Below are 23,284 nucleotides of genomic sequence, written 5' to 3'. Positions count from 1 at the left end.
TCTAGCTAAAGAAGTATCAGTAACTCAGGCTACAACCAAGAAGTACCCCATGGACAGGTGGCTCTGAAGCTGATTTGGGATTTGGGATGCCTCCACTGACCATACAGAGCCCCCTGGCAGGATGAAGGAGAAAGCTGAACCTATTCTTGCCCCCAGCTTCCAAGACAATGGCATTTCAAACACTCACTACTTGGTCCCACACCGTCCAACTTATCAAAACAATGAAAGCAGGGAGAGTCAGTTGCTTCATGCATCCAGAAGGCACAGCATTAAATGAGAGCTTACCTGGGAGCGAAGGCATCACCACAGAACTTGAAGAGAGCTGGAGGAGATGGGGGTAGCCAGGTCCTCCTTCTCCCAAACCTGATCCCAGCACCTAGATGTGATTCAGGATAAAGGCCTAGAGGAGCCATGAGTCAATTCTTCTAGATTTAAAGGTCAACATCGAAACATTCTTTGCTGCCGCTGCTTGCTGTGAAATGGACACTCAATATATTCGCAGGCTGGCATGAAAACTGGAACAACGCTTTTGGAAAGCATTTGGCACTATGATTCAAGAGCTTTTAAGGCTGTTTCTATTTATTTGGAGATCTAATACTATTTCTGGAAATCTATCTTAAGGAATTAGTCTGCAATTAGGAGGAAAAAACCCTTCGAGTTCATGAAAGCATTATTCATTATACAAAATCACTTTAAACCATGTAAATAGCCGTTTGAAAGGAAATAGGTAAATTACAGTGAAATATGCAACTAACAGAATCAAGTTTTTTAGAAGCATAGAACATGCAAAACATCAAGTGAACAAAACAAAAAATGCAGAGCGCATCATCAAATGTGTACATAAATGCATGAAAATAAAAGGAGGAGTTGTTTTTTTTAAGATGGTACAACAGTGAAGAAAAATGGAAGCAAACTGTAGAACAAATCTGGCTGATCAGGATGGGAACATACAAATCAGGGGGGATCCAGGTCGAGGAGTCTCAAGGCAGAAGATGTGCCAGAATAGTCATTGGGGGAGGAAGGCACTCAGAGGGAAGAGTAAGTTCTTTAGCTAAAGAATGGGAAGAAAGGGGCGCCTGGGTGGCTCAGACGGTTGGGCATCCGACTCTTGATTTTGTTTCAGGTCATGGTCTCGCGCTTGTGGGATCAATCCCCGGATCAAGCTCGCGCTGGGCATGGAGCCTACTTGGGATTCTTTCTCTCCCTCTGCCCCTTCCTGCCCCTCTAAAATAAGTAAATAAATCTTTATCTTAAAAAACAAAAAAATGGGACTAGAGATATGGTCCCCAGTGGAAAGGAAATCCATCATCTCTTGCATCAACTGAAGGCTCCAAGGTCACCTAGCACCGCCCTCTCCTGTTTCACTCCAGCCTACTGCTCCTTACTCGAGATTGCCAATATGAACATCAACTCCAAGTTCTCCATGAAACAGAGGAGCATGAACTCACTGAGAAGCACAGGATCCGAAGCTGACTGGCTTTAGACTTTAGATGGCATCACATCAGAATTCCCTCGCAACCACGTAACTCCCTATATACATGTGTACTACACTACCAGAAAATAATGTGCGTTCTGTGAACTCTTCCAGAAGGAACAGCATGGGAAATGGCCCAGCAACAGGCCAGAAAAGGGCACTAAATCCTCAACATGCAATTAACCATAACATTTATAATTTCATACACAATTTGCCATAATAGAAAAGAACACACAATGCATCCTTTCAAAATTCATGACATTTACAATTTATAGCCAAACTAAATTCATTAACAGTCCAAAACGCTGATGAAGGATATTAAATTTACTTTAAAAAGCTCTGTAGCTTTTTTTTTTTTTTTTTTTGTAGATAATTCTGAAAAGATCATCACTCTTACCACTGAACAGAAAAGAAAGTGGTTCAAAGAGTGGGCACCGTCTCGTGGCGGCTGAGCGCACAGGTCTGGACTCTGGGGCCTGAACCCCCCCCACTCCACCGGGGCTGTCTGTGTGTCCTGCTCTCCGCCTCACACCCAGGTGTGCTCACCTGGAGCACAGCAAAAGCACTCACTGTTTAGGGTTGTCATGAAGATAAAATGAGTCAATTTACCAGAAGCGCATGGAAGACGGCCTGGTCTAGGTCACTAAATGGTCGCGCAAGGCTGTCCCTCAGCCTGGAGGAGGACAGAAGTGGTGGCCAGGACAGCACCACGAATGCACCCAATGCTGGACATTCCACCCCTGAGACAGTGCATTTGACGGTATGTATAGTGTAGCACCATATTCTAGAAAAAGGCTATTATCGGTCACCCACTTGGTATCAGAACATTTTAATTTCTCCTGGAAAAAAAAGAAAGTATCGGATACTACATGAGATTCTATACAAGGCCAGGAATCCTATAAAAATAAACTTTATCAAGCAAGGGATTCTGATATCAACTTCTGGACCCGTACTTTTAAAGAAAGAAATTTCAAAATAACATGTTGTGCTCTAAGGTAAAGTTCTAATGTTCCAGTTACTTAACTTGAATTTTCCAGCAAAAATGGACTCATTTTTGAGTAAACAGTAACAAAACAAATACACAAATACAATACAAAGCAAAAATATAAAACCCTTTCTTTGAACACAAGCATCAGTGTAACTTCTATGTGAGAACAGAAAGACCTCCCAGTTACTTAAAAGTAACCAATAGAAAAAGCAAGGAAAATCATTTTTAAACCTCCATTTTAAAAAGAAACCTTGCAAAACAGCCCCAAACCACTTCTCTCCGATTACAAAATGAGCATGTGGTGCGAAGGGACACAGAATACCAATTTCTGATACCCTGCACTGACTGACAATGCTTGTTGCCTGGCAACGAGAGCCTGATACCCTGTCCTGACTGACAATGCTTGTTGCCTGGCAACGAAAGCCCACAGGCTGGAAACAGCACAGAACTCCTTTTCTCCACTTGCCAAGCCACAGTTAACCCCGTCGTGGCTAAGGAAGGATGCAAACACTGTTGTGCAGAGACTGCTACCAACACCCGCAGTCTAATGCTATAAAGTCTAAAGCCATAGAACCACAAGCCCAAATCCCAGTCCATTCACATCTTGAGAGCCAGTAAGATGCCCTAACTCTGCGCGTTCCCTACGTTTGAGAAAAAAACTGCTGCCCACTGGACACATTTCTTTGAAAGCATCATCTGCAAGAGCTATTTAAAAAAAAAAAAAAATCCTAGGTAATAACATACCAACGCATCTTTTATTTCACAATTTAAAAGAAGGAATTTGAGTGTTTCCGTTTATTTTCTAAAAATCGTAATTTATGAGCAAGGGCTGTAATTTCCTAACAATTTAAATTTTTTTCCTACTTAAAATGTTATTTGAACAACTTTTATGTATTACCTATCCAGGTAACTAGTAATATTTCGTAAAACTTGTTTTTTGACAGAATTCTCCATCTAAAGACCAAACCATAAAAGCTTGTCCCTCGCCTTGCCGTGGCTTTAAACACGTTCACTGTTTTGGGATTTCCCCATTTCTTTTGCAAAATGGCTGTCACGTTCCACCTAAGAAACAGATTAAATACCAGATAAAATAAACTTAAGAGTGGCTCTCAAACTTTTCAAAGATGAGAAGGCCTTTTCAAGTCATTACTTGTACTTTTAATGTATATTGACTGAGAAAATGTGATTGAAAAGCACTTTGGGGGGCCCCTGGGTGGCTCAGTCAGTTAAGCGACCGTCTCTTGATTTCAGCTCAGGTCACGGTCTCAGGGTCGTGGGATTGAGCCCCAAGTCCCGCTCCACGCTCCGTGGGGAGTCTGCTCAAGATTCTCCCTCCCTCTTTCTCTGCCCCTCCCTCTCTCGCTTTCTAAAAAAAATTTTTTTTAATATATAAAAGCACTTTGAATTTACTATCTTTGAAATTAATCTGTATAATATCTTAACAGCATGTACATATATACTTGAAATACATGCATGTGAATTGAAGGCTGGCAGCTCTGGATTACAGACAAAGCTTGGGGCACACAGGTGTGCAAGTGCTCTGTAAAATAATCTTAGAGCTGCCCCCAGAGCCCACAAATGGATGTCATTAATCTACCAGAAACGTTCGAATCATTTTGAAGACCTAGGGTAAAGTGCACACAGATTTGGAAGTGAGGCACTCCCAGGTTCGGGTCCAGGATCCGCTGCTTGCTTGCCATGATCGTGCACTCACTCGTGCACGCTCACTCGCTCTCTCTCTCTCCCCGGTCAGGGCACCACTGAGGGTAATCCCCCCACTGCGGGTAGCTGTGCCCTATGCAGCCCATCAGTATCACTCCTCTACCTGTCCTTCAGAGACTGACAAAATCTGGCCCCCTCTGCTACACTGCCCATCACTTCGTTCCTGTAAAAACTCCGAGAGGAGAGCAGAGAGAGCAATGGATATGATCTTAAAGGATGGGACATCAAATCTAAGAAAAAGCACTGGAAGGTAAAAGAATTACAGGCCCTATCAAAGTGTCAGGAGTAAGGTCTTTGAAATGATGCAAGAGTCTGATTTGAACCTCAGCTGTCATTCACCAACCACGTGGCTAAGCCCAGGCTTCCTCCACAGTAAGTGAGGACACCAATCTCAAGGCTTATCTTAATCCATTACAGAAAGTGATTCACCGGGTGCACTTAGCAAGTCACCTGGCCTGCCGTTAAATGTGCAACAAATAGTAGCGTTTACGTATCAGAGATCGACTTATTTCACAGAAGGAGAGAACATTAAAAGTTGTAGTATGTCACTGGCTGGCGCACTTGATTTGTACCCAGCGTGAGCAAGGGTTCGCCTCAGATACACTGTGACCTCTAGCCAGGGACTCGTGCCCTGTGCCCGGCGGGTATCAGGCTTCCAGATCAGCGAGGAAAACCCATCAACTCTTTGGGACACAAAAGTTAAAAGTGAAAATATCTTTCAGAAGAATGAGCTAAGTTTATTTTAAATACTTGCACTGAACTAACAATGAGGTATAACAACTTCTTTCAATAAGGTTTTTTTTTCTTCATTTCACTTGTGTTAAAATGCAAAAGCTGATTTTTTTTTTCATCTTCATGGAATTCCTAACTTAGAAACAGGATTATATCAACCGATTCTCAGGACAGATTTTCTTTTTTGCGAAACTATTCACCAACTGTGGTTGTGTTACCAAGCTGAAGTCTAAATAACCAAACAGATGTGTCTTTTGTAACAAAAGTAGGAAACAGCAAAAAAAAATCACCTTTTTTCACTTAAACACAAAACACTGAGATGTTTTAAATGTCGAGTTTTTTTTTTTTTTTTTTTTACCTTTTCAAAATTGTACAGTAGTTCCTGATATTATAGAATCTAGAACAATAGTTCTCGAGTGGGGTGACATTTCCTCCATGCAACATTTGATGCTGTCTGGAGACATCTTTGGGTGTCGCCACTGGGGGAAGGCTGGGGTGAGCTACCAGCATCTACGGGCAGCAGCCAGAACAGCCCCCACGACACAGAATTATCTGGCCCCAAACATCAATAAAGCCTGATTTAGAGGGAGGAATTCACAGTGGAGGAAAAAATACTAAACTTTCTTTCAAAACGACTAGAAACATCCAGTTTTCCCAGCATCATCTGTTGAAAAGATTATCCTTTCCCCATCGAATGGTCTTGGCACCCTTATCAAAAGTCAACTAACCACAAATGTGCAGATTTAACTTCCGGGGGGCGCCTGGGTGGCGCAGTCGTTAAGCGTCTGCCTTCGGCTCAGGGCGTGATCCCAGCGTTCTGGGATCGAGCCCCGCATCAGGCTCCTCTGCTGGGAGCCTGCTTCTTCCTCTCCCACTCCCCCTGCTTGTGTTCCCTCTCTCGCTGGCTGTCTCTATCTCTGTTAAATAAATAAATAAAATCTTAAAAAAAAAAAAAAAGATTTAACTTCCGGGCTCTCTGTGCAGTGCCACTGGTTTATGGGGCTATAGTCATGCCAGCACCACACTGTTTGATCACTGCGGCTTTGTGGGAAGTTCTGAAATCAACAAGTAGGAGTCCTCCAACTCTGCTCTTTTTCAAGATTGTTTTGACTATTCTGGCTCCCTTGAAATTCCATCTGAATTTTAGGGTGGGCTTCTCTATTTCTGCAAAAAATAAAATAAAATGCTATTGGGATTTGGACAGAGATTGTACTGAATATGTAGATCACTGTGGGTAGTACTGTCGTCTTAACATTAGGTCTTTCATCTATGCACAGGGCTCCATTCATTTAATTAGGTCTTTGATTTCTTTCAGTAATATTTTATAGTTTTCAGTTTACAAAGTCTTCGCTTCCTTGCTTAAATTTATTCCTAGGTATTTTATTCTTTTAGATAGAACTGTAAATGGAGCTGCTTTCTTATTTCCCATTTCAGATTGTTCACTGCTGGTGTACACACAACTGATTTTTGTGTGTTGATCTTACGCCCTGCAATTTTGCTGAATTTATTTCCTGGTTCTGGTAGCCCTTATGGACGTGTTCCATGTGTTTCTACTTAACGTGTGCGTATGCATGCCTCCCTCTGTACCTGTCATCGGGGCTGTTAGCTGATCAAAGGGAGAGATGAAGGAGACCAAAGTTGTGGCCCATACCCTAGTGGGAAACTCAGACGGGAAATGATGTTGAAGTCCTAACCCCCCCATCCCCGCCACTTCCCCTGTATCTCAGAACATGACCTTACTTGAAAACAGGGTCATTACAGATGTAATCAGTTACAATGAGGTCACACTGAGGTAGGCCAGGCCCTTTTATCCAATAGGACCAGTCTCCTTAAAAGAGGAAAACACCACTCTAAGACAGACACACACAGGGAAAGGTGGCCATATGCCCACAGAAGCAGAAACTGACTGATGCATTTACATAAGCCAAAGAATGCCAAGGACTGCCAGCACACACCAGAAGCTGGAAGAGGCAAGGAAGGAATTCTGCCTCAAGACTGTAACATAAAAACCCCAAGTTTCCAGCCTACTGGCCTGCCCTACAAATTTCGGATGCAAGATCAACTCGTCTAAGTTTCCAGCCTGCCTTACAAAGTTCACACGGCTCAGCCCCCATTACCATGAGTCAATTCCAAACATCCACCCGTAAAGAGAAAGAGTAGATTTGGAGATCACAAAAAATAAACTGCCTGCTTCATAACCGTACCCATGATCCGTATGAAAACCTTCCCAAATCAGTTTCTGATTTTAGGACTTTGTACAGATTCAAATAGAACTGCACCAATTAATCAGTTAAAATAAGGAAACAGAGCTGCTGATTGGGTGATACGATACCTATTTGTATAAGGTTTCTGGGCAGAAAAATATAGACTTGATGTGTTGTCCTTACACTTTCAAGTATATTACATATTAACATTTACATAGGAAAATTTTTTATCCAAACAGTACACCACGACCCCCTCACTTCATCAGTTATTCATACCTTTACACGTGCCTTGACTACAAAGGTACAAAAACATACTGTGTTTAACTCAAAATTGTTCAAAGTACTATCTTAATACCTTTGAAAATCATGTGATTCAGCTAGAGAATTAAAATTTGAAGGCCTACGACAATCAATCATCATGAGTTAAGTTGTTAAATTTATTTTTTACAAGTTATTGGAAGTCGCTGATGATACCCAGCATATTACAAAGTGCTTAGGGAAATGCACCTGAGTAAACGCTTACCTTTAATTTTTTGAGGGAAGACATGCCTGGAGTACCAAATGCTCCAGAAGGCTGACAAATGCTATCAGTTCAATAAGGGAGTGATCCCTAAAGACATAAAGTGAAGAGAAGGCTGAAGCGAGAGACTGAGTGGGCACCGAGGCAACTTTCCGGAACACAGAACAGAAGGAACAAGACCAAAATCCCACGGGCACCTGTAGGGAACCACAGATAGACTGTTCTGAAATGAATGGCACGGAGAGGCACACAGAAGGTCTGCGGAGGCACCCAAAGGCCAGGTGGCGACGTCCGTCCTGTGTGCCAAGGGTACAGGTCGAAGTTCTCAGGAGAAAGTGTGGGGCACCACTGGCCCTGCAGCGCCCCAGCATCAGGAGGGAAAGGTCGAGAAGGAGACCTGAAGGCTCCGACAGGGGAGACGGGAGGCTGGTTCCCTGTGATGCAGATGACGGTTCTACACTTCAGGGCTCTGCTTTTCAATCTGATGATTCCTCGTAACACATTTTAAACATCATCTTAAAATATAGGTTCTCTAAGAGTTTAACTGGTTCTTTGCTTTTAGAGTGCCTCAAAACAGAAGTCTTTCATATTCAAAGTTAAAGAAAAAAGGCCAAATAACATTCAAAAGCCTCTACTTATTTAAAATGAAAGTAAAGGTGCGACACAAAGAAAACAATAACTAGAATACACCAAACCCATAAATCCTCTAAATGCACTACGGTGAACCCAAAACAAGGCAATGGATTGTTAATTCCATTTTGCACAGAAAGACTTCGAGACCTGGACAGCCAAGCGAAGGTCTGACGGCCAGGGAAGAGCAGAGTGGCTCTGAAGCCAAGAGGATTCTGTTAAACTTGACTATCTCCTCCCAAAATGAGAACACTCTGAAAACCTTCCACATCCAGAGGAATATAAAAAGATGACAGAGATTTCCCTTAAAGTGGATGATTTGAACAAAATAACAGACAAGTATAACAAAAGACTAAGGCAATACAAAATAATGCTATCGATCTGCCGTAAGTAAAAACATACCATAGGAGAAAATTTTCAAGTATTATTTGCAGATGACACTTTGAAAGAAACCAAACACAAATATACGAAATGGTCTCTACCCTCATGATACCATACACCACTCCCCAACGCTTGTGAAAAGCAATTAATGGCTATTCCCCCACTAAACTATAAGCACAAGGGAATGTGTCATGTCTATGCACATCTTTACCTTTTTAAAATGGTTTCTGAGGATTTATCTTACTGGGTCACATCACTAACTGTGGAATCACAGAGCAGGAACAATCATGCAGGGCCAGTTCAGTCTGAATTCTAACAGCGGAGGGAGGCCACTGAAGTGTGTTAAACAGGAGGTGAGCTGACCACACGTGATGGTCTTTCTGCAGAAAGAGCTGACTACTGCAGACACAGCAGACTGGGTGCGACAACAGAGCCACACAATAGCGAATCCAGAACGACACATCTATAAAAACGTAATACAGGCCAAAAATAGGTCCAGGGGTCTTGACAGGATCCATTGCCAGACTCCAGTAAGATGCCAGGTTGCCCAGCAACGCAAAAGGAACCCTGACACAAAAACTTCCACTAATGTACTAACCATTTTTGAAATCGGTCCCTATCAGGTATCCATGCCAGGTGGTACCAGCCTCTGTCGGTCCGTTTCCCCTCTGACCCGTCAGTCTCTCGGGAACTGGCACGGGCTTCAATGACAAAGTGACGCAATGCAAACCATGTACGAAGTGGAAGTGCGAGGCTTCATGAAGTCACTGAATATGAGAACCGTTTCCAACTAGTGGCAGAGCCACAACAATGAAAATCTGAGAGGGACCCTGACCGGGCAGGAACAAGGGGGAACTTAACAGGCGGGAAGCGGGCTCTGTATCCTGACCTAGCTGGTAGCTACAGAGGCAGGCAGATACAGTATAAATCCATCAAGCTGTATGTACATTTATAACGAATACATTTAGCTGTCTGTAAATTACACCTTCGGGGGAGAAAAAGGAACACAAAAGATCCTCCTACCTCCAAGAATTACGGGGCCTGAATGTGAGGCCAGCTTGGGGCAGAGATCAAAGACACCAGTGAGCCTCGGGGTGCAGTGTGCCTGGAGCCGGCTCTGCCTCTGGACTCCCAACTACAGGTCAGTAAACGTGAATGTTTAAATACCTTCAGTCTGTTACTTGCAGCTGAAAGCATTTTAACAGATAACAAGTGAATAATTGGAGAAAGCTAACAGAAATGAGGTAACTAGAGGTCAAAGGAAATAACTGAAAATTGAGGTAAACCCCCAGCCTTACTAGTGGAGCCCTTGAGTATTTTGGCAAAATGACTTTCTTTGGGATTATACTAGAAAAGTCATCACAACAGGATGGGTATAGTTCTATCCTATCTCACAATAAATTTAAAAAAAAATTGATGTAAAAACAAGCAACTAACACTTGCTTCACTCTTGTTCCATTCTAAGAATTTGACACAGTTGCAACCAAAGCATGAATGTTTTCATAATTTTGTTTCGTTTTTCAAGATTAAAGCCAAATAAAGCCTTTTCTCCCCAGCCCAGCTATCTCTCAAGTGTCACTCAACCTATTCTAGGTCTATTTCTTCTACATGGCCTTGCTCTTGGACCAATTATTTCCAGAAAATAAAGAACCCTTAGATGATGAGATCACAAAGAAAACAAATCATTCACTCACACATCAACATTTTAGAAAACTCAAATACACACTTCAGTTCACACAAGTTACCCAGGACAGAGAGGCCCCAGGGCATACTGGTTAAAATGTGAGCTCCAGAACCAGCCTACCAGGACGGGGACGGGACCCCAGTTCCACCAGGCGTGACCCTGGACAAATCGCTTAGCCCTCTGTGGCTCAGAGTCCTCATCTACAAAATAACAACAGCTCCTACCACTTCGTAAGTTATCAGAGGAGTAACAAGTAATATGTAAGGTATTTCAGGCAATGAGTACTCAATAACCACTAGCGATTATATTTCAAAATCTAAGATAACCAAAAAATATAAATGCCAAAGTTGGAATTAAGTTCTTAGCAAAGGAAAAACTTCTTTAAAATCCCAGGCATTATGTTTAAATACAAGCACATATATTTTAAGTAAAAATTAAGGCAAGCAAATATGGCAACAGATGTCGTACTGGCACCGTAAACGAGCTAGTTTAACTTCTAAATATACAACTTTCTTAAAGGTAGCGCATCAAACCTATTGAACTAGAAAGCACGTGATGCGGCACCTTCCTAGAGATGATATGAAAAATCTGAATATGCACAGAGAAAGAATGGAAAACTTGGTATTATCAAAAGGTCAATTCTGTCCTCTACTCGTTTTTGTTTTTTTAAAGAATGTTAGGGGTTTATTTTTATTTTTTTAGTATTTTATTTATTTATTTCTCAGAGAGAGAGCACGAGCAGGGGGAGAGGCAGGCAGAGGGAGAAGGCTCCCTGCTGAGCAAGAAGCCCGTTGCAGCACTCAATCCCAGGATCATGACCCAAGCTGAAGGCAGACGCTTACCCGACTGAGCCACCCAGGCGTCCCACCTCTACCCATTATTAATCCATTAACTTAACACAATTCAAACTAAAACCCCAACAGATTTGGGGATATACCTTTTCTTATTTCATTTTTGTTTTAACTGATAAAATAATTCTACGATTAACCTAGAAGAATGTGTTAAATGGAAAAGTAAAGTTCTGAAAATCCTAAGAAAAGAAACAGTAACTTCCTTTACTAGACATTAAAGCATATTATAAACTTATAGTCATTGAACCATGAAAAAACAGCACCGAATTAGATAATTAACGAGTCCAGATCCAGAAGCCAGTACTTATGGAAACCCAGGACACAGGAATGTGGCATTTCAAACCAATGAGAAAGAATGGGTTAGTCAACAAAGGATACTGACAGGTGACCAAACACTCGATATTTAGCTTGAGGCTAAAGTAATCTCTCCCACCTGACATCACAATAAATTGCAGGTGGCTTAGACTGAAACATAAATGAAACCATCAAAGGAAAAGAAAACGTCGGGGCATACACATACAACTTTCGGTTGGCGAAAGCATGGCACCAAAGGCAGAAACTATCAAGGCAAGGACCGATAGACGTGACATGAAATGGTAGCGCTTCTACACCAAAACAAAACTTAAAAGACGAGGTGACAGGTCTCCCCCCACGCGGACTCTGGGCTTGACCTTGTGCCTGGCTTCAGCCCAGGAGACAAGGGAACAGGTTGTGGGCTGAGCTCTGATAAGAGCTTGCGCACTAAGACTGACACTTCTAAGTGAGAGACAGACAGACACACCACGTGAGCCCAGCCAACGGATGAGAACGCATGAGCGAGTCCAGGGGCCACCAGCAGCAGGAGCGCCTGCCAGCTCACACACGTTCTGCAAGGCAACGACACAGAGGGGCTGCACAAGGAGGGGCTACTTGTTAACGACAGAATAAATCACTGCAAGACTGAACATCCCACGGGGAAAAGTGACAAAGTGCACCCACAGACAATTCGCACAAAAACAGAGCTGTCCCATAACACGAGGAAACGTTCAACTCTCCTACTAATCAAAGAAATACAAATCAAAACACTGAGGGGTGCCTGTTTGGCTCGAACAGAGGCACATGTGACTCTTGATATTGGGATCATGAGTTCGAGCCTCACGTTGGTTGTGGAGATGACTTAAGAGAAATTTAAAAAACAGAACACTGAGATAACACGTTTTGCCTACAGATTGGCAAAGATTAAAAATGCTGATAATGCCCTAAATTGGCCAGCACGTCAGACAACTGGCACTCTCATTCACTGTTGCTGATCTGACGATGTGTAACCAAAACTAATCAAATTCCCTTTGATCTGGTAAATTCATTTCATTATTCACTCGAATATTTACTGTGTACTTCCGTGCTGGGAACTAGGAATACATTCGGATCAGGACCTTAATAACGCAGGTTCCATTCTAAGAGTGCGAAGATGCCGCTGAGGCTTTCGCAGGAGTAACAACAGCTGATGGCCACTTTGAAGGTCATTCTAACTGCTGCGTGGAGAAGGGGGCAATGAGAATGGAAAAGAGGAAACACTAAATGTTCACGTGAGGGACGCCTGGCTGGCTCAGTCAGAGGGACGGTGCGTCTCCTGATCTTGGGATTCTAAGTTCGAACCCCACACTGGGTGAAGAGATCACTTAGAAATAAAATCTTGGAGGGCGCCTGGGTGGCTCAGTCATTAAGCGTCTGCCTTTGGCTCAGGGTGTGATCCTGGCGTTCTGGGATCGAGCCCCACATCAGGCTCCTCCGCTAGGAGCCTGCTTCTTCCTCTCCCACTCCCCCTGCCTGTGTTCCCTCTCTCGCTGGCTGTCTATCTCTGTCAAATAAATAAATTAAATCTTAAAAAAAAATAAATTAAAATAAAATAAAATAAAATCTTGGGACGCCTGGGTGGCACAGCGGTTAAGCGTCTGCCTTCGGCTCAGGGCGTGATCCCGGAGTTCTGGGATCGAGCCCCACATCAGGCTCCTCCGCTAGGAGCCTGCTTCTTCCTCTCCCACTCCCCCTGCCTGTGTTCCCTCTCTCGCTGGCTGTCTATCTCTGTCAAATAAATAAATTAAATCTTTAAAAAAAATGAATTAAAATAAAATAAAATAAAATCTTGGGATGCCTGGGTGGCTCAGCTTACGTGTCTGCCTTCGGCTCAGGTCATGATCCCAGGGTCCTAGGATCGAGTCCTACATCGGCCTCCTTCCTCACTGGGGAGCCTGCTTCTCCCTCTGCCCACCCCCCACCCGCTCTTCTGTACACATGCGCTCTGTCTGATAAATAAAATCTTTAAAAAACAGAAATCTTAAAAAAAAAAATTTAAATAAATAAATGTTCACATGAGGTAACAGTGGCCTGTACTTGAGTAGCGTCAGGGAGAAGAAGAAGGAAACAGGGATCGACCTCACAGGACCTGCTAACAGAAAAACGTGAGAGAAAGGAAGAGAAAAGGAAAAAAAGGAACTACTGATTCTGCTACTAGGAATTCATCCTAAAATAGAAGTAGATGTGCAGGTACAGAACATCGAGCACGTGCACGAAGACGCACATCCGAAGATGTTTACAGCACTGCTTAATAATAACAAAAATAATGAAAAGTAATCTAAAAGTCCATCCCCTAAGATATAAGTTAAGTAGATTAAGGTTATCCAAAACATAGTGAAAATACTGTCCAGTCACTTAAAATTACGCAGCTCAGTATTTCGTGACAAGAATTATGTAGGGGCGCCTGGGTGGCGCAGTCGTTAAGCGTCTGCCTTCGGCTCAGGGCGTGATCCTGGCGTTGTGGGATCGAGCCCCACATCAGGCTCTTCAGCTATGAGCCTGCTTCTTCCTCTCCCACTCCCCCTGCTTGTGTTCCCTCTCTCGCTGGCTGTCTCTCTCTCTGTCGAATAAATAAATAAAATCTTAAAAAAAAAAAAAAATTACGTAGAAAGGCGCCAATTACAAACCATATAATGTAGTGTAATTTCACTTACAAACAGGATGATCTCACTTTTACTTAAAACATACACACACAAACACATTTATGGCTGCATATGTGCATTAGAAAAAGCCTAGAGGGGCGCCTGGGTGGCACAGCGGTTAAGCGTCTGCCTTCGGCTCAGGGCGTGATCCCGGCGTTATGGGATCGAGCCCCACATCAGGCTCCTCGGCTGGGAGCCTGCTTCTTCCTCTCCCACTCCCCCTGCTTGTGTTCCCTCTCTCCCTGGCTGTCTCTCTCTCTGTCAAATAATAAAATAAAATCTTTAAAAAAAAAAAAAAAAAGAAAAAGCCTAGAAAGCTACAAATCACAAAGCAAAAGTCTAGATGGTCTTGGTTTGAGTTATTAATATCTTTATACTTTCCATACCTTCTAAAATCTACATAAAACCTGTACCAGAAGTTTATAATGGAAGGAAAAAACTCACTAAAACACAACACAACACTGACCAGACATTTATTTGGACAAGAGTAATTGGTTCATTTTCTCAAAATACTACAAACACAACAATTGAAGAAATTACAAAGTCATAAAAATAACTCAAGGTTTTAAATTAAAACTACTGATTCGTGAATTGTTAAAACTGTTAAAAACTGAACCATCCCAAGTTGCTTGCGACGCTGGTCTGAGAGGAGGTGGGAGCTGAGAGAGGAGGGGAAGGGCCATCTCAGGATTGCAGGACACAGCAGACACTCAAACATGAAAACCACAGAAAGACCCCTTCACTGCAGCCGCACTCCCGAGATTTGCCCTGAAGGGCTATTCATTTTATCCCACTTGTGCTCTGCTGTTCTCAAGGAAGCTTCTTCCCTACCGAGATGACGCAGGTAACACAGAAACCGAAAGCAGAGAAGACTGAGGCCCCCCCCCACAGCGACAGGTAGTCATTTTTGGATTTCATGCCATGAGATGCACCAGTTACCAAGACTAGAAGTTCTAGAAGGCCTTCAGCCCTGGAAAAGTCAGGCCTGTTTAAAAATGTCAAGACTCCTTCGTCCCCCCGAGACAAAACTTTCTTTGGTGTTGGACGGTACTGTAGGCATACCCAAGACAACTCACCAGCAGACTACAGCTTCCTCGGATTCTCACGGATTTGCTTCGTGGACTCTCCGTGACTCAGCCATCCGTACGGCTCGTAGGGCTCCAAAGTCACTCAGGCCCCCCCAGGGCACCCCACCAAGGTCTCCCCTCCCTTAGCACTCCCACCTGCCTGGCTGCCCCCAAGGAAAGCCCGGCAGTTGGGTCTTCAATCTCTCTTCTTCAGAAAATAGGAAGACGTCCCTTCACAGTGTTAGCCCAAAGTTGACAAGATGGCAGAAGCCGCGTGAAGCAAACGGTACCACCCATTCCACTGAAGAAGTGAAAAGAATAACCCGAGGATGAGGGAGCGGGGTTGAGCCGTAACTCCCATACCACAAAATTCACCGTTTGAAAGGATCACATTCAGTGGGCTGTGCAACCGGCACACCGTTTAATTCCAGAACATTTTCATCCCCAAAGGAAGAAACCCCCTGCCTACCCACCAAAGCAGCCACTTCCCACTCCTCCCTCCGTCTCCCGCTCGGGCCCTGGCAACCACTCTTCTTCTCGCTGTCTCTCCACGACACACCCCTGCTGGACACTTGCTACCGCTGGGGTCGGACCACACGCAGCCTTTTGTGCCTGACTTCCTCGGCTTGGCAGGTTTCCACGCACTCCCGGGGCTCCTCCTGACGGTCGAACGCTACTCCGCAGTGTGGATACGCCACATGTGGACGAGCTGTTCGGCACTCAGCGGCCACCTGAGCTGTCTCCACGCTCTGACTCTTCTGATAACACCGTGGACATTGTGGACTAGCTCCTGTGTAGACCATCGCTTTCGCTTCTCTGGCGCCTACACCTGGGAGCGTAACTGCTGGGTCAAGAGCGACTCTATGTTTCACTATTGAAGGAACTACCGAGCTGTGTTCTAACGCAGCAGTCTCATTTCACATGGTTTTTCACATTGTTAACACAAACTGAAGAGACGTCAGAGTTTCATAGAAATAAGGGATTTACTCCTCTCAAGTCCGTTTTATGTTCTGAGTGTCATGCCAGGGTTTTATATAATTTCTGATCAAATTTTGCCAACAATTCTATAATGCAAAAAAGCATCTCCATCTTTGTCAAAACAGAACCCAAACTCAGGCTGACTTCAAAGCCTGTCACTCCACCCTCTGCCGTGCCCACCTGTACACTCAGATTCGTGGACACTGCTTCACACCAAAATGGTTCTTTGGAAAAGCTACATGGTAATTAAATTTATTAGAATCATTATAAAACAGAAGCTTCCCCATGTACAGAAATTTCTAGAACATATGAGGTCTCTTGTATAAACCAGCTCCCTCATTTATTTTCTTTAGCAAATAACATTTACGTGTAGAGTTACTTAAAACCTATCTACAGACCGCCTAAACATTATACAGATTAGCTTCTTCCATCAAAGGTCTATCAAGGACAAAAAAAAATCTGGGTACCTTCTGCTACAGACTGAATTGCCCCCCAAAATTTGCAGGCTAAAGCCCTAACCCCCAATGTGACTATATCTGGAGACAGGACTTTCAGGAGGTAATTAAGCTTAAATGAGGTCATGAGGGTGGGGCCCTAAATCCATAGGACTGGTGACCTTATAGGTCTCGGCCATGGGGCAACACCGCAAGAAGGCAGTCTGCCAGCAGGTAGCGGGAGCCCTACCGGAGCCCGGCCACACCCACACCCCAATCTCAGACATCCAGTGTCCAGAACTTTGAGAAAGTAAGTTTCTGTGGTTCAAGCCACCCGGTCTACGGTATTTTTTGTTATGGCAGCCTGAGCTGAGAAATACATCCTCTTCGTGAGTATCAGAAACTATCCAATTGTTGGCATTTTAAGCACTGGTAAGAATCACAACAAAGGAGGCACTAAGTGGAGCAGAAATAAGCTAACCCAAGAGACACATAAAAGCTTTCTGCTCAAAAACAGTTGCAAATCCCATGATCGAAGAGATGAGAAACAGAAGGATGGCCCTTCTATTAATCTAGAATGTAATGAGACAGTGCAGGATCCCAGTATCCCCCAAAGGGCTTTGGAGTTAGACAACCCAGAGTCTCACTCTTTTTGTCATGTCTGAGCTCTGTGTTTGAAAAAGACACAAACTCTACAGCTATTCCTGTGGTCCAGATACTGGCTTCTGTTTGAATTAAATTAACATTTATTACATGCCAAATACTATGATGTGCCCTTTAGTACCCAGCACAGCTTAAAGAATGTTACAGGTGCTCCGGGTGTTACTGCCAGTGAACATATTCTGGAAAAGAATACCCCAAATACCCCAAAGCCAAACACTGGCATGAGCACCCTCCATTTGCCAAATATTTTACTGATACCATAAACATAAAAATGCAGTCCCTGCCCTCAAGGAGCTTACAATGAAAAAGGACAGATAGATCCAGGTATTTATAAAACAATGTAATAAATGCAAAGGCAAAAAAATAGAGAGTATGTGGGAACACAGGGGAATGACTGGGGCATAGATAAATCTGGGACTACATCCCAGATGGTTGACAAAGAATTCCCTTCTTGCTTTCTTCTCCAGAAAGCTTCCTAAACCTTTACTCGGGGAACCATCTACTGAAGTACAGCTCAGCTCAGACTCTCTCCTTTTACTTTTTACTTACACTCAATCCCATCCATCAATTGGGGGGGGGGAGGTTTGATTTGTTTTGACACAAACAGAGTTTACTTCTCTTCCTCCCCCACGACCACAGAAAAATTGAAATCACATTTTCCCAAATCCTTCTTACTGGCTGTTTTACAAGTTATACAATCACCCTAGATTTAAGCTGTGTGTAGGGTAAAACCATCAGTCTGGGATGTCATTTCTTCTAGACCAGCCAAATGGGGTTTGCCTAGTTATTCTGCTTACTCCAACTGGGCTAGCAAGGTATCCAAAACTTTGAATACTGTGCAAACTTCAGTAAATTTTCTCCATCCATCCAAACTGTTATCAAGATTTATTCACCTGATAAACATCTAAAAACAAACCAACGCCTAAATACAAAGCACTGGCATTTCCCCAAAAATGCAAATTTGGCTCCTGCCCCTAAAATAAACCTCTGTGGGAAAGTCAGACACCCCGGAACTACAGTATAAATGAAGACCAGTGAGAATGAAGGCACTAGAATTTGCAACCCTTCATGGATATCTCACGTGACACTGGACACGACAAACCTGTGAAATCACAGGGTTATCTCCAGTTTTACCAGTTTGCTCAATTAACGAGCAAATCCTGAATCTTCTGAGCCCTGATCGTACCACACTCTAAATGCTTATTATTACCATAAAGGAAGGTAACAAAATCATAACAAGTATTTCAAAGGCTAAATATCCACACAGGAAGGAAAGAGTAAAAGATTAGTTTCCTGGCTTATGAAATAAGAAGGCCGGACTGCATCAGGTGATCAGATAAGGGGCATTCCAGGAAACCCTCCCATGGCCACTCTCTGGGACCATGCAGGTCCCAATCAAACCCTGATGATGAGGACATCACGCACTCTTTCCCGCCAAGCCCAGAAATGCATTTATGTCCGTATCAACAAGGTAGCCACTACCAAGAGAAGATAAGCAAAATGTAATCTACTTACCATCCTTGAACCAGAAGAGTCCCAGAAAGGTAAAGCAGACTACCCAAAAGTTTTATATAACTAGTCTAAGACAGAGCTAAGCCCCGAAACAAGAAGAGCAACATAACTGTACGCTGCTATACAGCATACCAGCATCTTCTCTTCCACGATCATGTGACCCTCACTACCCAAAGACCATCCCCATTTTTACATATTTTAAGACATGGATCAATGAGGGGAGCCGGGGTGGCGCAGTGGTTAGGCGTCCGCCTTCAGCTCAGGGCATGGTCCCAGCATTCTGGGTTCGGGCCCCACGTCAGGCTCCTCCACTGGGAGCCTGCTTCTTCCTCTCCCACTCCCCCTGCTTGTGTTTCCTCTCTCGCTGGCTGTCTCTCTCTGTCAAATAAATAAATAAAATCTTAAAAAAAAAAAAAAAAAAGACAGACATGGATCAATGAAATCGTGCGATTAGCTCCAGGTTCTCCAGCTAGTCAGTGGCTTCAATGAACCCTCACAACCCTACCACGCCTTTTCTTTCCAATGTGACAAAGTCACAGAGCAGTGAGTAGAAGCATGGACTATTTACATGTAATATGGACCCACGAATGTCAATCCAAAAATCTTCTGAGCTCTTACCCACTAGCCTACATGCAACTGTGTTACGTCAGACAAGCTCCTCCTTCCATAAAAAAAGATCTGGGGTGCCTGGGTGGCTCAGTCGGTTAAGCATCCTCTGAGTCTTGATTTCGGCTCAGGTCATGATCTCAGGGTGGTGGGATCAGTCCTGCCTTGGGCTCTGTGCTCAGGAGGGAGTCGTAGTCTGCTTGAGATTCCCTCCCTCTCCTTCTGCCCCGCCCCCTGCCTGTGTGCTCTCTAAAATAAATAAATAAATCTTTAAAAAAAAAATCTTGAGTGACCAACTAGTTTTAAAAAAAGCAATCAGGGGCGCCTGGGTGGCTAAGTTGTTAGGCGTTTGCCTTCAGCTCAGGTCATGATCCCAGGGTCCTGGGATCGAGCCCCAGGCTCCCGGCTCAGCGGGAAGCCTGCTTCTCCCCCTCCCACTCCCCCTGCTTGTGTTCCCTCTCTCGCTGCCTCTCTCTCCGTCAAATAAATAAAATCTTAAAAAAAAAAAAAGTTAATCATTTAATAGGCCTACACACTATTAATATTACATATATACATACACACCTACCTCCAACACAAATCATTGTATACTTTCGAAATATTACAGAAGTGAAAAAAAGGAGAACCAAGAAGCTGGGTGTTACGGTAACAAAACTACCAGCTTTGGGGGCCTCCGCCTTTTCACTGTCTTGTCTAAGAAAATACACTTTCTCGTTTCTTAAAGAATCTTCTTTAAACAAAGTATTAACCAGTAATTCCAAATGCAGCTTTTTACATGTGTAGAATGCCTTTGTGACTGTCTCAGGAATGTAAAGCATTATCCAGTCCCCTCCTGCCTCGGAATATTACACCCAGTGAGCCTGCTATGCCTGAAATTGAAGTCATCTGAGAGATCTTATCACAAATACTTCAATGGCAACACACTCATCATATTCTCTCTTCAGAATTCTGACCAACTTAATGGAAATTCCTGCCCATGCATTCCTATTTCTGGATGGACTTTAAACCATCAGGACTCCTTAATATAAAGATTCAATTTAATACCATACTACTTATGTTCTACTGGACTTAAAAAATCACTGAGATGAAGTCAAATATTAATATAACCTGAAAAGCCCTTTCTTAAGCACCAAAATATCCCAAAGCTTTTTGTACCCGCACAAGAACCTTTCACTTCCACACCAAAGCAGCCTACTTTCCCGCGGGTCTAAGGAAAAGTGTACGCAAGAGTTGCACAAACCACCTACCAAATAATCCAATGCTACCAAGTGAGAAGCTGATCCTCTTTTGTGCTCTTCAATTATTCAGAATTGGCCTACAAAGAATGGCTGGGGACTACCTGAAGGAACCTTTCAGACCTGTGCACCATGTTTGGCTTTTATGCTACTGGAAAGCATCAGTATGATCCTCCCTCTCCAAATTTAGTAAAGAACAGAGCAAGAAGCTTAGAAATTACAAAGTACTCTGCATTAGAAAAGGAATTTTAAAGTGAAGACATAATTTACCTGTGACAGACTGGCAACTACACAGGACAATGATCAAACTTCACTAAATACCCAAAACATTACTTTTTTTTTTTTTTTTGGTTCATAACCTCTAAATCAGAAAGCTTTATGATTTTATTTTAAAATACCCCAGTTTTCGCTGTTCTCCATTTCTCAATATTGAGATAAATTTACCCCAAATTCGGGGGGGGGGGGGACCTTGTAACTTCTGGTCTGCAAGACTCCTTACAGCATTGAGTCTTTAAAACAGAAATCAACATTACATGGTATTAGAAAATATAACGTTACATATGTTTTATAACAGTTCCTGCGTTTTCAAGGACATCAGTGCCCGGATTAAAAAACAAAAAACAACCAAACAACAACAACAACAAAAAAACCCATTCTCAAACCCATGGTTCAAGTTTTTCCAGCCGTATTTTCAGAGATTATGTTTTTCGGTTTGCACTCCATAATTACATTTTAAACTGGTCCATTACATTTGAAAATAAGTTGTGTGGAATGACTAAGGAAAAGGGGTCACTTAGAGATACGGCATTAAACACATTTTTAAGGCCAACAAAATCAGGGCTTGTAACTTGGAATCAGAGAAAACAGAATTCAAATTTCCAGCAAGCTAAAGTGAAAAATACAGCTATGTCACACAAAAACATATTTAAAAATAAAAATGGGAAAGTGTTCAAGCTCGATAAAAAAAAGAAAACTAGCGTTTAAAATGGAAACTACTTAAATTGAGAAAGAATCCCAATGACATGACATTTTCTCGCCAAAGCGAAAGAATCTGAAGGCTCTATCGCTGAGATCTCATTGTATTGCGTTATGAAGGTCTTGGCAACGGCTGGCCATTAATCTCGAACACAAAGGGGCCTCCGCAGCGGAGGCAGCGAGAGACCACCTCCCCCCGAGGCCGGAGCGCAGTCCCCCGCGGGACCCCCGGCGGCGGCGCCCGGAGGCCGGCCCGCGGGGACGCGCGAAGGGCCCAGCGCGTCCCGAGTCCTGCGCCAGCCCCCGGGGCGGCGGGCGCCAAACGGACCCGGGCGCGGAGAGCGCGGCGCATCACCGCGCAACCTCTCCCAGGAGCAGGGCCGGCCGAGGGGAAACGCAGACCCCCGCGGCTCCTGGCGCGGCCACCGCAACCCCGCTTCTCGACCGCACGCCGGCGCCTCGGCTCCGGGGCCGCCCCGCGGGCAGCGAAAGGGGAGCGGCCGTCCCGGAGGCCAGCGCGCCCTCCAGACGCAGGCCCGCGCCGCGCCCGCGCCCCCGCCCCGCCGGCGCCCGGTCACCTTCCAGCGCTCGCCGCCCACCGCGCCGCAGCACCCGCTACCGCACACTCGGAGCTCCCAAACTTTTCTGCCCCCCAACCCCCCACCCCCGGTTCCAGCCAAGAGGAAGGCGCACGACTCCTCACCTCCGCCCGGAACAATACCCGTCTCCCGGCAACGCGCACGCCGGGGCCCGCGACCCCCTCCCCATCCCCATCCCCGGGCCGGGCCGGGCGCGCGGGCGGGGGAGGGGACCGGACGAGCAGGGCCTCGGGGACGGCAGGCAGGGCCGCGACGAGACCCAGCGCCGGGCCGCTGCCGGTGCGGAGCGAGGCCCGAGGGACAAAGGGACGGAAGCGCCGAGGCCGGGCGGCGCCCGCCGGGGGTGGGGGGCCTCCGCGGGGTCGCGGCGCCCGCCGCACAATGGCCCGCCGCCCCCGCCCGCGCCCTCACCCTCACCTCATGGTGCCGGCGGCCCGCGGCTCCCCAGCTGCCGGGGACGCGGGGGGGCGCGAGCCGGGGCCTCTCCTCCGGGGGCGGGGACGCGGCTGGCGGACGGCGGACGGCGGCCGGCGCGCGGCTCCTCCTCCGGCGGCTGGCGCTACACCATGTCCCCGCACAAAGCGGTGGCGCCGGCCGAGCGCGGGAGACGCGGCGGAGGCCGCAAGACTGCGAGGTCGGGCGCCGAAGCGGGCGGGCCGTCGGCTGCGCGTCGTCCCCGCTGAGGGAGCGCCCAGCCGCCCAGGGAGGAAGCCCGCCGCCGGGCCGAGTACAGGCGGCGCCGCAGCCGCGCAGGAGAGCCGCGAGCGCCGCGCGGGGCCGGGGAGGCGGGGCGCGCGGCCAGGGAGCACGCAAGCACCGCCCTCGCTCCCGCCCCGCCCCCCTTCTCCTCCTCCTCCTCCTCCTCCTCCTCCTCCTCCTCCTCCCCCCCTCCCCGCCCCCTCCCTCCTGGGGCGGGGGCGAGGGGCGCGCGGCGAGGGGCGGGGCGGGAGCGCCCCTGCGCCGGCCGCCGGAGCCCGCCGGCCTGCGGAACGCGCTTGGCGGAGTCCTTTTGTGGCCTCGGGCCCGCTGCCTGCGCTCCCCGGCGCCCCGGCCG

General features: G+C 45.6%; 1 protein-coding gene across 1 annotated transcript in view; it reads right to left on the bottom strand.

Moving 5' to 3' along the window:
• The window catches only part of ENAH (ENAH actin regulator), a 135,727-nt gene extending 112,657 nt beyond the window's left edge, over positions 1–23,070 (bottom strand). Inside the window, 1 exon segment of the mRNA XM_057314883.1 lies at positions 22,648–23,070. Within this exon segment, the coding sequence (XP_057170866.1) occupies positions 22,648–22,652 (5 nt within the window). The 5' untranslated portion in view covers positions 22,653–23,070.
• Between the last annotated feature and the right edge of the window lie 214 nt (positions 23,071–23,284).

Source organism: Ursus arctos, unplaced genomic scaffold (assembly GCF_023065955.2).
Source record: "Ursus arctos isolate Adak ecotype North America unplaced genomic scaffold, UrsArc2.0 scaffold_2, whole genome shotgun sequence".
Classification (NCBI taxonomy): domain Eukaryota; kingdom Metazoa; phylum Chordata; class Mammalia; order Carnivora; family Ursidae; genus Ursus; species Ursus arctos.
Note: the sequence above shows the minus strand (reverse complement) of the source record. Positions and strands in the feature narration are given on the sequence as shown.